Raw genomic sequence first — 15,000 nt, 5'->3', positions numbered from 1 at the left:
CGTGAAGGTGGTGGATTTCGGGAACGCCACCTACGACCACGAGTACCACACCTCCGTGGTGTCCACACGCCACTACCGCGCCCCGGAGGTCATCCTGGGTGAGTGTCTGTCTGTCTGTACGTCTGTCTGTCTGCCTGCCTCTCTGTCTGTCTGTCTGTCTGTCTATGTCTCTGTCTGTGTCTCTGTCTGTCTGTCTGTCTCTGTGTCTGTCTGCCTGTCTCTCTGTCTGTCTCTCTGTCTCTGTCTCTCTGTCTGACGTCTGCCTGCCTGCCTGCCTCTCTGTACGTCTGTCTGTGTCTCTGTCTGTCTGTCTGTCTGTCTGTACGCCTGTCTGTCTCTCTGTCTGTCTCTCTCTCTCTTGTCTGTGTCTGGTTGTAAACGCATTCTCTCTCTCTCTGCAGGGCTGGGATGGGACCGGTCGTGTGATGTGTGGAGTTTGGGCTGCATACTGATAGAGTATTACCTGGGACAGACACTCTTTCAGGTGAGTGCGCAGGTGGGGGCAGAACACAGCGGCTGAGTATCCACGTGTGTGTGTGTGTGTGTCTCTGTGTGTGTGTCTCTGTGTGTGTGTGTCTCTGTGTGTGTGTCTCTGTGTAAGAAATGACTCTGTTCTTGATTGTCAGACTCATGACAGTAAGGAGCACTGTGTGTGTGAGTGTGTAATGACTCTGTTCTTGATTGTCAGACTCATGACAGTAAGGAGCACTTGGCGATGATGGAGAGGGTGCTGGGGCCCATCCCCACTCACATGCTGCAGAAGACAAAGTGAGTTTCAGTCCCCGTGACCCCGCCACTGGGATGCTGCAGAGCATGTTAACATGATGTTTATAGCCTCTGTGATGTCACTGTGAGCCCCTCTGACCACTTCCTGTTTCCCGCTGTGTCACAGGAAGCGGCGCTACGTCCACCGCGACCGGCTGGACTGGGACGAGCACGGCTCCTCCGGGAGATACGTCAGGAAGCACTGCAGACCCCTGAAGGTGTGTGTGTCTGTGTCTGTGTCTGTGTGTGTGTGTCTGTCTCTGTCTCTGTCTCTGTCTCTGTCTCTGTCTCTGTCTCTGTCTCTGTGTCTGTCTGTCTGTGTGCGCGTACGCGTGTGTCAGGGCTGCAATATCTGTTTGGGAAGCATTGCTGCATTGTGTTAATGTGTGCGGTTGTTACTTCAGAATGTTGTGTTACTTCAGAATGTTGTTACTTTAGAATGTTGTGTTATTTTAGAATGTTGTGTGTCACTATCATGTCCTAATTTGGACTGATCCAGATTCTGGTTTCCTGATGAAAACCTGATGGTTTCATGAACAGGCTATTTCAGTAGTTGCACTATAGTAGCAAAGTAAATGAAACAAATGCGGGGTATTTAATCAGTCCACTGTAGATTTGCAGACGTCTCAAACAAGAAGTTGGTCTAATCGGCAGTTTCTCCCCCCCCCCCCCCAGCAATACATGTCCTCCAAGAGCACCGACCAGGAGCAGCTGTTCGACCTGATCCAGAAGATGCTGGAGTACGACCCCTCCAAACGGATCCCCCTGGACCAGGCCCTCAAACACCCCTTCTTCCACCCGCTGAAGAAGGACCGCAAAAACTGAGCGCTTGGCACTCTCACTGCCTCAGATCCGCCTCTCCGGGAGAGATTCCTACCGACTGCATCAGTCCACCCTGCCAGAACACTGTATTACTTGCTCAGCCCTAACTTATTGTGTGTCGTCTCAGGAAACGTACGCTTTGTGTAAAAAAGCCAGTATCCTCGCCCGTTTTGGCGAATGGAATTTTTTACCTTTGGAAAAACTGTATAAAATTGTACAATAAAGATAATGTAGAATGAAAAACGTTCTCTTTCGAGTATCTTGACATGTGGGTGAGGCCGTTTTAACGACCGTGACGGCTTTAATCAAATGTGGTGTCTTGAGGCGACCAGCAGGTGGCAGCAGAGAGCTGCGTTAAGTGCTGCGACGCGCGCCTAAATGATAGCGGTGGTTCTGTTACTTCAAGGACCACTTAGTCCAATATTTGGTGGGCACCTATGGTAAATGTGTATCTAATGAAATTTAAAAGATGGCATTTTATCAATGTTGAACTAGTTCTCCCCAAAGTGTGGGGCTAAATATGTAATGTGTATGTACACAAGAGGGTATATGTACACCTGAAGTCTGAAGTCAAGGTTTCGGGCTGAACTGTTCAACAACATGTCAGCCGTTCACTTCGGAATTCGTCGACCGATGATTGGGGGGAGGGGGGGAGGGGAAAGAGACAGACAACGAAATGGCTGTAGCAGGATTTATAGTTGTAGGATTTGTAGGTCGTTTGTAGAAGATATGAGACCGACCCGAGAGGCGATCTAGTCTAATTGATGCAGCTGCAAGGGATATTACCATAGTTTACTCGGGTATTCGTCGATGTAAACCGTTTGAAAGTATTTTATTCTGAAAATGCGATCACGCGATTAATTTCTTAGACGAGAGGGATCAGATTATCCGTTGAGTATCCACTGGTTTTGCAAAGAAGTCACAAATATTGTAATTAGTTTGGGCTTAAGCCCTCCACCACTCCCGACATCATAACGGCCTATTTATTTTTTATTGTTTTTATTATTATTATTATTTAATATCGTAGCATCGATTCAGGACCAAGGACAGATAATTTATGACCGGATTAAAAATGCATTTTCTCTGTGGAAAAATAAAATTGAAAGTCGATAGCTATTCTAAGGCACTTGACTGATTCTACATTTATGCTTTTGTCGATCACAGAAATAGGCTAAGTGGACTGGATGGACTAGCTAATCGGGATCACACACACATTGCTTTTATTTGAAAAATAATATGTAGCCTATTAGGTTTGTTGGCGAGAAAACGTTTGGGAATGAAAAATGTTTGGACTGAAATGAATCGAATTTGGGCTAAAGCTGAAATCAAGTTTAAAAAAACAACAATGAACAATGAACAAAACTGATGAACAAATATCAAACATTCAGATTAGGTCTATATCAAAGTCGACGGGCAAACATTTCATCCACACGCAAGTATTTTGCTCGGGATAGAGTTTAATTCCAGCTTTAGAACATTGTTTACCAAATACGTCTTTACGCATTCGCACAGCTCCATTGACAGATTTGTCATATTTCTTCCTGGCGTCATTGTGTACATAGGTATAGAATAGATCAAAAACACTCGTTATTTCGTTGAACTAAAATAGACGCCCAAGCCGTGTCAAATTAAACCTCACTTGCCAGATTGGGGAAAGCATACTTAAATACGCAATATGCTATCTTGTATATGGCCTCGACAACCCCACCTGAATTCATTTGCGATAAATAATGGCTTTGTTACTCTAACGCAAGAAGATAAGACAAACATATCCTCACGCACTCAAATGCGCACATGAACATCGCAGTAAGTTGCGTCTCTCGTTTCCCGTCTCCCCACGTGGTCGCCAGGGCGGGCGCATCATCGCTGCTCGAACTTGGATCTTTCTGAGGTGTACTGACTGACTCCTGGCTCATGATTCACTCGCCTGTTAGCGGGACAGCGTAAACCTGAGCGGGCGGGCGTATCTGTCGCTACTCAAAGGCGTTGGGATTTCTTGGGAGTTGGATAACTGGGATCGGGAAGTGTATTGCGCATACCGCGTCTGGTTGCGCGTTCTTCGCGAGCTCAACGGGAAAGTTTGAACTTCACTTTGCGCAACAGCCTGGGTCGTTGCTGCAACTGCGTTAAAGTGCGTGGCCGTGTCAGAGAGTTTGGAAGCTTGTAAACTGAGCACTCTTTAACATTGAAAAAAAAGAAACGTCTATCCTGAGATTACACCAATATTCAAAGGCAAATCAAACCCACTCCCGGGTCTCGTATTTACATGATGGATCCTACAAGGGACCGTAAAGGGGATAACACGGCATTGCTTGACCGAAGTGCCCCCAGGTCCACGGCTTTCCGTTGCTTGGTGGCACTTCCGACGGTCGCGTGTTTCATGCTGTCCGTGTGTTCCATCGCGGTCTGCTTCCTGGTGAGTTTTAAAACGTCCCAACTGGAGCACAGAGTGCAGGTGCTGGAGATGGAGAAAAAGCCCGTTTTCCAACCCCCGGAAGCCTCCTTTCTGGGCGAAGACGGGAATGTCTTACCTGTGTTTCGGAACACCATAGACAAACTCCTGCAAGAGGTAAGTCTGGAGTTATTTTGAAGTCGGCTTGCTGTTGTAGACTCCCACCACCTCTGAAACGTGTGTCCACTCCTCTACCTAAAGAATTAAACACGACTATTCGGTTTAATCAATACTCAACGCGCAAGTGTGCACAACCATACAGGTGAACCACTTTACCTTAAACTGTTTGTCAAACTCGTCTGTTTTACTGATGAACGTCTGTTAAGATTCAATAACTTGTATGGCATCAAACAAATTATTCAATTCAATTAAAGTTTCACATTTAACTACTTAATGTGTTTTCTTGCCTCTGAAATGCCTATTTCAGTTGGCATTGTCACTCTAAGGGTAGGCTACTCCCGGACAAATAAATGTGCATATTATACATGGACAAATCCGCATTGTTTCACCGCTTATGATTTAACTTTGTAGACTGATAGCGGTTGCTTTTATAACATGTGAAGGAGAACGTTTATTTACAGTGCAGCGTAATACATTTACGTGCAGTCGATCGCTTGTGTTTTATATAGCCTATCCCTGTGCGAAGGCATTCTAGTCTTGCGGAGATGCCGTTTCAAAAAAAGTTTGTACTGTCAGAACAGACGGAGCGCGCCTTAAATCACCGGACACCGCTCGAGCTCCGAGCACCGAGCGCTCGCTCTTCACATAATTCGGAGAGCCTGGCTGCTGTATCAGAACGGATTTCTGTACGGGACCCCCGCGTCTGCTTTGATTAAACACTGGATTGTTGGCATACATGCGTTATTTGTAGCCCACTGTGCCAAACAAACATGCTACGATGCTAACAGTTACAATCAAAAGAAAGCTCACAAATAGCCACTTTTACAATAAAATCTGCGAATAACTTCTGTGGCAGATGTTTTATTTTATGATGTTTTATAATCAGGATGGGAGCCGACAATGATGTGGTCCAGCTCCCGTGGTTTTGTGATGGGAGATTAATGCGTACGATGTTTTATCGTTTTGTTTTGGCTCAAATATTTTTAATTCGCTACATGTTGGCTTGTACAATAACACCTCAAAATACAGATTTCGCCACCCCGTTTGGCCATTCAAACAACTTTGGGCTCTTTTCGTGTTGCATTGATTTATGAAACTTCTGCGATAAATTATGTATTAATTTCCTCTCCAGTATTTATTTATGGGGGTGTATTATTATATCGACTGCGTCTGTTATAATAAGCACATGAAAAGTCCCTGCTGTTTGGAAAATTATTTTTGACATGTGGCAGGATTATTATCGAAAAGTTTATCTTGTTTTCGGATGCTCGTATCTCTCCGACTATACAGATATTAAATCGCCCCACGGTTCACGAACGGAAAAGTGAAAAGCCATTTGCTGAAAAATAAATTCGTAGTTTATCACTCATCCGATTTACATCAGATACATTTGCCAACAACTCCCCCTGCTTTTTTAATGCCAAACCTATTATGGATTGCATGGACACGCATTCTGAATGCGCAAGTAAATGTGGATCTTTGTCTCTGACTGTTTGCGCGGTATATGTTTCGGCGTGTGTGTCTGTGTGTTTGCATTAATGTATTCTTATGGGTGTCTGCATTCCTGTGCGTAAGGCAGTTTGTGTGTAACTGCGTATGTCTGTGTGTGTGTGTGTGTGTGTGTTTGCATGAATGCAGACACCCGTAAGAATACTATCTTGTGTATTTGTGTGTAACTGCATCCCTGCATGCGTGTGAGTGTGTGTGCGAGTGTGCGCGCGCGCGCACGTGTGTGTGTGTGTGAGAGAGAGAGGACGATGAGTGAGGTGCGTGTGTTCTGAACCCCTGACCCCTCTGCTCTGTGACTGACCCCTCCCCTCTCTGACTCCACAGCGGCTCAGCGAGGTGCTGCCCAAAGTGCGGCTGGCGCGGGACACTGGCCCGGAATGCACCTGTCCTCCAGGTGTGTACCCCCGCCCCGCTCAAACTGCCCCTGTCCCGTTCACACTCCCCCGGTCCTGGGTCCTGCACTGCAAGAGCGATCGGCTAATTTCTCATATTCAATGGGCCGGATTTATTACAGATCATATCACTGTTACTGCTGTGGATCTTTCATTATTGCCTGAATTGATTCTATACCACAATGAAGAAATGAATGGTTTCCCTGTAGGCTGGTTGGGGTAAAAAATGTTTGATGAGAGAGCATTGAGCAAAGCCCTGTGTTTTGCTTGCGTTTTTTTGTCATTATTTTACAGTAGAACTGCAAAAACAAATTCAGTTTCTGGACGGTAGATAGTTCTGATGGTGATGATGATGATGATGAAGCAGGGTGGTGATGAAGCAGGATGATTAGAGTAGCAGTGTTGTGCTGTGTCCGGGTCGGGGATGAAGATGAGCAGTCGTTACGCGCGGGTTGGGGATGAAGATGAGGAGGTCGGGGGTGAGGATGAGGAGGTCGGGGATGAAGATGAGCGGTCGTTACGTGCGGGTTGGGGATGAAGATGAGGTGGTCGGGGGTGAGGATGAGCAGGTTGGGGTGAGGATGAGGAAGTCGGGGGTGAGGATGAGCAGGTTGGGGATGAAGAGGATGGGGTCGTTACGCGCAGGTCGGGGAGGAAGAGGAGCGGTCGTTACGTGCGGGTTGGGGATGAAGATGAGGAGGTCGGGGGTGAGGATGAGCAGGTTGGGGATGAAGAGGATGGGGTTGGGGATGAAGAGGAGAGGTCGTTACGCGCGGGTTGGGGATGAAGAGGGGCGGTCGTTACGCGTGGGTCGGGGATGAAGAGGAGGGGATCGGGGATGAGGATGAGGAAGTCGGGGGTGAGGATGAGCAGGTTGGGGATGAAGAGGAGCGGTCGTTACGTGCGGGTTGGGGATGAAGATGAGGGGGGTCGGGGGTGAGGATGAGGGGGTCGGGGGTGAGGATGAGCAGGTTGGGGATGAAGAGGAGCGGTCGTTACGCGCAGGTCGGGGAGGAAGAGGGGCGGTCGTCACGGGTTCTCTGTCCGCTGAGGCAGGCGTGAGCGCTGGAGCGTTCCTGCGTCGGCACTTCCTGCCCCCGAGCGTCTGTGGCGGCCGTGTTTTTTCAGAGGAGACGCCGGGGCGGGTTTGTTCAGGGGTCGAATCGTCCGCTAGTCCTGCCCGCGGGGCAGAGAGGAATGCCCCCCCCCTCCCCCCTCCCCTCCCCTCGGACGTCTGTGACCGAGGGCCCCATCGAGAGCAGCAGGTCTGGGGCCCGTGTCCCAAAGCAGGATCACTGAGTTAGCTGGATAACTGCACTGAGTAAAACCCACAAAAGCAGGATCACTGAGTTAGCTGGATAACTGCACTGAGTAAAACCCACAAAAGCAGGATCACTGAGTTAGCTGGATAACTGCACTGAGTAAAACCCACAAAAGCAGGATTACTGGGTTAGCTGGATAACTGCACTGAGTAAAACCCACAAAAGCAGGATTACTGAGTTAGCTGGATAACTGCACTGAGTAAAACCCACAAAGCAGGATTACTGAGTTAGCTGGATAACTGCACTGAGTAAAACCCAAGAACCCAAATCTGGAACATGGATTGTAGTAAAAAGTCCTGTAATAGATTTTACTCTGTGAACATGTCCAGTTAACTGCGTAATCTGAAATACCCCCCCCCCCGGTCCTTACACAGGGACAGAGCCTCAGAGTCCTTTAGTGAAGGGTTTTTATGGCCGAGTTTTATCCCGACATCTGGTGGTTCTCCGCGGGGGGGTCTGAAAGCGCTCTAGCAGACCACGCGTGACGGGCCCTTTCTGTGTGTGTGGTTTTAGCCTCCGAGCGTGGTGGGGTTTTTTTTTTGGAAGCGCGGGGGGGGGGGGGGGGGGGGGTCCTTTCACTGTTTGTTTGTTTTTACCTGCTGTGTGTTTGAGCCGGCTCGGCACCAAATTAATTTAATTCCCTTTTCATCTGTTTTTTTTTGTTTTTTCTTTATTAAATATTTCTGGCTCCACTGAATATTCTGTGGAATTGTTTTTGGGTTTGGGGACTTGCGTGGCTGCCTCTCTCTCTCTCTAATATCACTCCAGAAGTGTTGTTCTGGTCACGGTGCAGACCTGAGACCACAGCGGTGTGTAAATACGGGCCTGTCACTCAGAGTGGACCACCCCTGAAAAGGGCTTTGGCTGAAACATCAGGCCGTTTTATTGCAGCGCTCTGTTTAGATTGACTAAAGAACAGAATGAAAATTAAAAAGAAGATTCAATTTTTTTTTTCTTCTTGTCGTGGAGTGCCCCTGCTTTCTCACCGTGCGTAAACCTGCCCCCCTGTGCGTGTTTCGGGACGGGACGGGGGGGGGGGGGGGTAGCTGTGCCACTCGACCCTTTCTGACCCGGACACAGTCCACCTGCTGGTCTGACCCGTGGCACGAAGGGTAACTGTGTTTTTGCTCGCGCTGACCCCCAGAATCTGTGGCAGGGGCTCCCCTGTGCGCTGTAACGGCCCCCCCTCCCTCTCAGGGGTCATGTAATCTGGGGGGGGGGGTGTCAGGGGGGAATAAGTGTTCTTGCTGGAGGAGGGTAGTGGGGGGGGTGAGACAGCCAACTCGGGTGGGGGTGGACGGTTGGTTTGGGGATTGAGTTCTTTCCATTGAATGGACCCAACCATTCAGGCCCCCGCCAAGTGAGTGGCTAAGGTGCTTGACTGGGGGCCAGAATATTTTGATGATTCAACCCCCCGGTGTAGCCACGATAAGATCAGTGCAACCGAGGCCTTTGAGCAAGGCCCTTAACTCCACATTACTCCTGGGGGATATTGGCCCCCTGCTTAGTCTAGTCAACTGTAAGTTGCTTTGGATAAAAGTGTCAGCTAAATAACTGTAATGTAAAGCCACGGAGCTACAGGCCGCCTCATTGTGTAGTGAGACTCATTGTGTAGTGAGACTGTGATGCCTGGAGTAGAGGTATCGACAGGGATTCTATCAACAGGAATAACTGGGAACATGAGTAGCATGTGGAACTCACAGAGCCAGCGCACTGCTGAGGTTTTCTGCTCGGTTGAAGCCCTGTCACCACTGAAGAAAAATCCTCTGCTCTTTTTATACTGTGAAGAAAGGTGAAATTTATAGCCCTGTGTGATTGCCACTGTTAAAATGTTTTCCCTTCTTTCTCTTGAGAACGCAGGAAGTGCTTTGCTTTCACGCAGATTTGCGAGCCTTAGCCGTCCTCCGTGTTGTTATCAGAATGTTCTGGAATGTATTTCCTGGATCGGGCCGGTGCGAGGGGTCTTAATCAGGGACACCTGCGAGGTCTTACCGGGGAGCTCCGTCAGTTTGTGTGTCATAGGCTTCATGAAATCACTGTTACTGCAGCTTAGCATGAGAGCGCTCGTACTCTGTGTGTGTGTGTGTGTCTGTGTGTGTGTGTGAGAGAGAGAGAGAGAGAGAGAGAGACCACTCAGAACTGTGTGTGTGTGTGAGAGAGAGAGAGAGAGAGAGAAAGAGAGAGACAGAGACCACTCAGAACTGTGTGTGTGAGAGAGAGACAGAGACCACTCAGAACTGTGTGTGTGAGAGAGAGACAGAGACCACTCAGAACTGTGTGTGAGAGAGAGAGACAGAGACCACTCAGAACTGTGTGTGAGAGAGAGACAGAGACCACTCAGAACAGTGTGTGTGTGTGTGTGAGAGAGAGAGACCACTCAGAACTGTGGGTGTGGGTGCGAATGTGCGATTGTGTCTGTGTGTGTGTGTGTGTCTGGGAGAGACCACTCAGAACTGTGTGTGTGTGAGAGAGACCACTCGGAACTGTGGGTGTGTGTGTGAGAGAGAGAGAGAGAGAGAGAGAGAGTGAGAGAGGGTGAGAGCCAGGGATGGAGAGAGAAAATTAGTTGGAGGGAGTGGAAGTCAAAAACGGAGGTAGAGAAAGGGAGATGGAAAGGAAGCGGGAGAGAGGGATAAATATGGAAAGAGGGAGAGAGGGAGAGAGGGATAGATGGGGGAGACAGAGAGGGAGAGGAAAGGATATTTATTGAGCCTTTGAGGTGCCGAACGGCCCGGCTGTAAGGTGAGAGCGCTTCCTTTTAGCCGAGGCGGATGCCACCTGTAACCTGAGTCCCAGCATGAGAGAGAGAGGGAGGGAGAGAGGGAGAGAGAGAGGGAGAGAGAGAGAGAGAGAGAGAGAGAGAGAGAGGGAGGGGAAGAGAGAGAGAGAGAGAGAGAGAGAGGGAGGGGAAGAGAGAGAGAGAGAGAGAGAGAGAGGGAGGGGAAGAGAGAGAGAGAGAGAGAGAGAGAGAGAGGGAGAGAGGGAGAGAGAGAGAGGGAGAGAGAGGGAGAGAGAGAGGGAGAGAGGGAGAGAGAGAAAGAGGGAGAGAGGGAGAGAGAGAAAGAGGGGATTCTGCTTTAAAAACAGACACTGCAGAGCTTCACTGGCGCCCCCTAGAGGGCAGTCCTGCAGGGGTTCGGCCGGGATTCAGATAAATTTAAACTATGGAAAAGAAGGAGGAAAGTACTTTACATACTTCTAAAGTATCGGATTACACTAATGGAGAACAACAGATCTTTAATAGAGTTTATAACCTCATGACCTGAATAGAACATCATTACTCATTATAGTGTACCAGGGATAAAATCTATAACTCAAAACAATGAATACTTAAAAAAAAAAGAATAAACATAATATTATCCAGCTAATCTAGCCAGATTGTCTGTAGACTCACTGTAGGCATTACACTCTATTAAACTGAAGTTTTTTCTTCACATCTTTTTATTTAAATTTTTACTGAGCTGTTTGAACACCCTTCTGCAGACTTTGTGATGTGAAACAGGAATGAAAAGAAAGGAGAAGAATGAGGATAGAGCAGCAGATTGATCCTCGGCTGGTGGGGGGTTTATTGGTCGCTGGGTCTCTGTGATATCACACCTGCTCTGTGCGTGTGTGTGCGTGTGTGTGTGTCTGTGTGTGGGCGATGTGTGTAAGTGTGTGTGTGTCTGTGTGTGCGTGTGTGTGTGTGGTGTTTGTGCATATGTGAGTGTGCATGTGTGTGTGTGTGTCTGTGTGTGTGTGTGCGTGATGTGTTGTGTGTCTGTGTGCGTGTGTGTGTGTGTGTGTTTGTGCGTATGTGTTTGTGCGTATGTGTTTGTGCGTATGTGAGTGTGTGTGTGTGTGTGTGCGTGTGTGTGTGTGCGTGTGTGTGTGTCTGTGTGCTGTGTGTGTGTGTGTGTGTGTGTGTTTGTGCGTATGTGTGTGTGCGTGTGTGTGTCTGTGTCTGTGTGTGTGTGTGTGTGTTTGTGCGTATGTGTTTGTGCGTATGTGTGTGTGCGTGTGTGTGTCTGTGTGTGTGTGTGTGTGTGTGTGTGTGTGTGTGAGTGTGTGTTTGGGGGGGGGGGCCCAGAGGATGCTGTAAAATTGTGATTTGCTGCCAGGGGGTCACTTGTCTGGGCCTGCCCTGCTGTGTGTGATGTCCTTGTGATGATTGGCATGCTGTGTGTGAGGGGACTCACACACACTCACACGCGATCTGAAATGATCCACCATGGCACGTTGACCAATCATGATCAAATCAAATGAAATCAGCGTTAAATCAGGAAATACAAAACGTCAAAAAGCTGCGGACGGAATTTAGGGGGAAACCTTGGGAGGAAACAGGGGGGGCGTTCTCCTCCGGCCGGCTCAGAGTGGGGGGTTCATGGTGAGGAACACGCGGCCAAGTCAATTATCCAATCAGAGCTCATCAGTTTCAGTGGAGGCCTGGTTGTGTGTGCGTGTGTGTGTGTGTGTGTTTGTGTGTGTGAGCAGCAATACTTCCTCCGTATGTGTGTGTGTGTGAGAGAGAGAGAAGAGAGAGAGAGCAGAGAGAGAGAGCAGCAATGCTGGTGTTTAAAAGCACGGGTCTGTCTCTGCAGAACAAGGCGGGGGTGGATATAGGGGTATGGCTGAATAATGTCCTTCTCCCTGCCAGACCTTCTGGTTATATAACTACTCCAGTCCCCAGGGGGGCGCTAGAGCCAACTATGCATCCCTGGCCAGAGGCAGCCCCTGCACCACTTGGATCAGAAACCAGACTGTGGGGCCTGTGTGTGTGTGTGTGTGTGTGTGTGTGTGTGTACTAGAACAGGACTGAAACAGGAAGGACATTGGTGTATATTTGATTCTATTTGCGCAAGGGCTCTTAAAATATGAAACGGTTTTATATTTGCTAAATCACTCGCTGTGCCTCTGTGTGTGTGTGTGTGTGCGTGCGTGTGTGTGTGCGTGTGTGTGATGGGACACCTTCCCTTTATCGCTGAAACCTGACTTCGGGCGACGGGTGACAGTCGTGTGATTTCCTGTAACCGAATACTTCCTCTATGCACGTGCGTGCGCTCGGCAGAAACACAAACACACACTCCCTCTCCGTCCCTTAGCGTGCTGAAACCAACACACCCCCGGGGCCCAGGACTCTGATTTCACCCTGCTGAAGTGAGCAGCAGTGAGGGGGGTGTTTGTGTTGAGGAGAAATGTCCCCCACACCCCTGGTCAGATCCAGGTCATCCACTGTCCTCTCAGTGCTGTAAACTCCAGAGAAACACACAGGGTGTGTGTGTGTGTGTGTGTGTGTGTGTGTGTGTGTACATGTGTGTGTGTGTGAATGGGCTCTCTCACAGACTGTGTGTGTGTGTGTGTGTGTGGTGTGTGTGTGTGTGTGTGTGTGTGTGCGTGTGTGTGTGTGTGTGTGTGTATGTGTATGTGTGTGTGTCAGTCAACTTCCGGCACTTCACATGAGTAGAGAAGGCTGGACATAGGGACATTACCTCGTGTCCCTAAAGGAGGTGACTATCATTCATGGTCTGGGAGGGAGGTGCTTTCCACACTGGAACCCCATTTAGGGTTTGGTCTATTGCTGGGTAAAATGGTGGGTCCTTTACCACAATGCCGTGTGTGGGATCTGTGCAGAGTCCCCCCTGAGGTGGGTGGGACACGACACACCCTGTCTGTGCAGTGCACTCGAGTCCCTCCGGTCGTGGGTGGTCGGGGCTTGGACCACTTCTCGTTAGCTGCCTGGGCTCCATCAGATACGAGGGTTCTTCCCTGGGCCTGGGGGGTCCGGGGCTCCTGAAACCTCGGGGGGAAATTCGTTACAGCTGGGTTCAGGGCAGCAGAGAGGTGACTATGAGCCTTTCCCAAAAACCAACAAACCTGCTCAGGACCAGTAGCTCACCATGTAGTTCTAGAACGCCATTGCATTCAATCTTCAGCAGTGATTGTGACATCAGCATTAGAATGTTCCTGAAAGGTGATGTCACGATGGTCTTGTCCCTAATGTTGGTCTGTCCTGACCGGACAGTCAGTTGGGGTCTGCAGTTGTTTTTTTTTGGGGTTTGCGATTTGGGGTTTGGCGGCTTGGTGTTCGGGTTTGGGGTTGGCGGTTGGGGGGTTGTCAGCCTTTTTCATACTGGTGGTTGTACTACGGGTGTGGGGGAGGGGGACTTGACAGAAGCAAAGGGGGGGGTATGGGGTGTGGGGGGGTGGGGGTGTAATAGGGCCTCTTTTGATAGACTCCTCCTGGTTCCACTCCCCCATTCCCCCACCAACCCTGTTAATTAACAGACAGACCCACACAGACGCAGAAGAACAGAGACTCTTGTCCACTCGAGGTCCTTTAAAAGACACTGCTGTCAGACATGGGGCCCTCCACTCTGTGTGTATGAATGCGGGGCCTTTCAGTTTGGACGGAAGGACGCTGCATTCATGGCACAATGCGGTGCAAGAGCAGGAGGCTGTGAGCTAATTAGCCGGTCCTGCTACACTCACGCTAACGGGACGGGGTTCTCAGCACTTACGTATGAACACACTATGCGACAGAGCACACACCACACACACACACACACACAACACACACAACACATACACATACACACATACACACATACACACACATACACACACACACACACATATACACACACACATTACCACACACACACACATACACACACACACACACACACACATACACACAAACAGGCACACATACACACACACTACGCGACAGAGCACACACACGCACACATACACACCACACACACACACACACACTACGCGATAGAGCACACACACGCACACATACACACACACACACACACACACACACACACACACACACACACTACGCGACAGAGCACACACACGCACACATACACACACACACACACACACACTACGCGACAGAGCACACACACGCACACATACACACAAACAGGCACACACACACAAATTCACACATAACATAACATGAAATAATGATGAGAACTGACACACACACGCACTCGTATACATATGCACACCACACACACACACACTCACACACAGCACGCACGCACATACACACACCCACCATGAACTTTGCACCTCTGATTACAAAGAAGTGTTTACAGGTTGACAGTTTTACTTTTTACCCGCTTGGGTGTCAATGTTTATTACTTTTCCACCAGCCTTTCGGTTATGACCCGACTCCAAACTGTTCCAGCATGCACAGGACCATTTTGTTTATTTCTACTTTAATGAGAATCATTAGCACATGGAATCAGTACCAAACATAGATACATCAGGTGGGCTAGCATAGCTTCTGCAGGCTGGTCATTAGCTTGGTTAGCGTAGCTCCTGTGGGCTGCACATTAGCTGGGCTAGCATAGCTCCTGAGCTCCACATTAGCTGGGTTAGCCAAGCTCATGTGGGCTGCACATTAGCCGGGCTAGCATAGCTCCTGACCTCCACATTAGCTTGGTTAGCATAGCTCCTGTGGGCTGCTCATTAGCTGAGCTAGCATAGCTTCTGCGGGCTGGTCATTAGCTGGGTTAGCGTAGCTCCTGTGGGCTGCACATTAGCTGGCTAGCATAGCTCCTGAGCTCCACATTAGCTTGGTTAGCATAGCTCCTGTGGGCTGCACATTAGCCGGGCTAGC

At 49.1% G+C, this 15,000-nt stretch overlaps 1 protein-coding gene and 1 long non-coding RNA gene across 2 annotated transcripts in view; both read left to right on the top strand.

The window, feature by feature from the left end:
- LOC133124421 (dual specificity protein kinase CLK1-like) overlaps window positions 1-1,830 on the top strand; it is a 9,408-nt gene extending 7,578 nt beyond the window's left edge. Inside the window, exons 9-13 of the mRNA XM_061235623.1 lie at window positions 1-98; window positions 402-484; window positions 689-768; window positions 893-983; window positions 1,441-1,830. The exon at window positions 1-98 is cut by the window's left edge and continues 32 nt beyond it. Of these exons, the coding sequence (XP_061091607.1) occupies window positions 1-98; window positions 402-484; window positions 689-768; window positions 893-983; window positions 1,441-1,590 (502 nt within the window). The 3' untranslated portion in view covers window positions 1,591-1,830. The remainder of the gene's footprint in view (window positions 99-401; window positions 485-688; window positions 769-892; window positions 984-1,440) is intronic.
- A 2,145-nt stretch (window positions 1,831-3,975) lies between these two features.
- LOC133123404 (uncharacterized) overlaps window positions 3,976-15,000 on the top strand; it is a 130,485-nt gene continuing 119,460 nt past the window's right edge. The window contains exons 1-2 of the long non-coding RNA XR_009708239.1: window positions 3,976-4,156; window positions 5,993-6,062. This is a non-coding gene — a long non-coding RNA (uncharacterized LOC133123404). The remainder of the gene's footprint in view (window positions 4,157-5,992; window positions 6,063-15,000) is intronic.

The sequence above is a fragment of the Conger conger genome, chromosome 3 (genome assembly GCF_963514075.1).
Source record: "Conger conger chromosome 3, fConCon1.1, whole genome shotgun sequence".
NCBI classification, from domain to species: Eukaryota; Metazoa; Chordata; class Actinopteri; order Anguilliformes; family Congridae; genus Conger; species Conger conger.
Note: the sequence above shows the minus strand (reverse complement) of the source record. Positions and strands in the feature narration are given on the sequence as shown.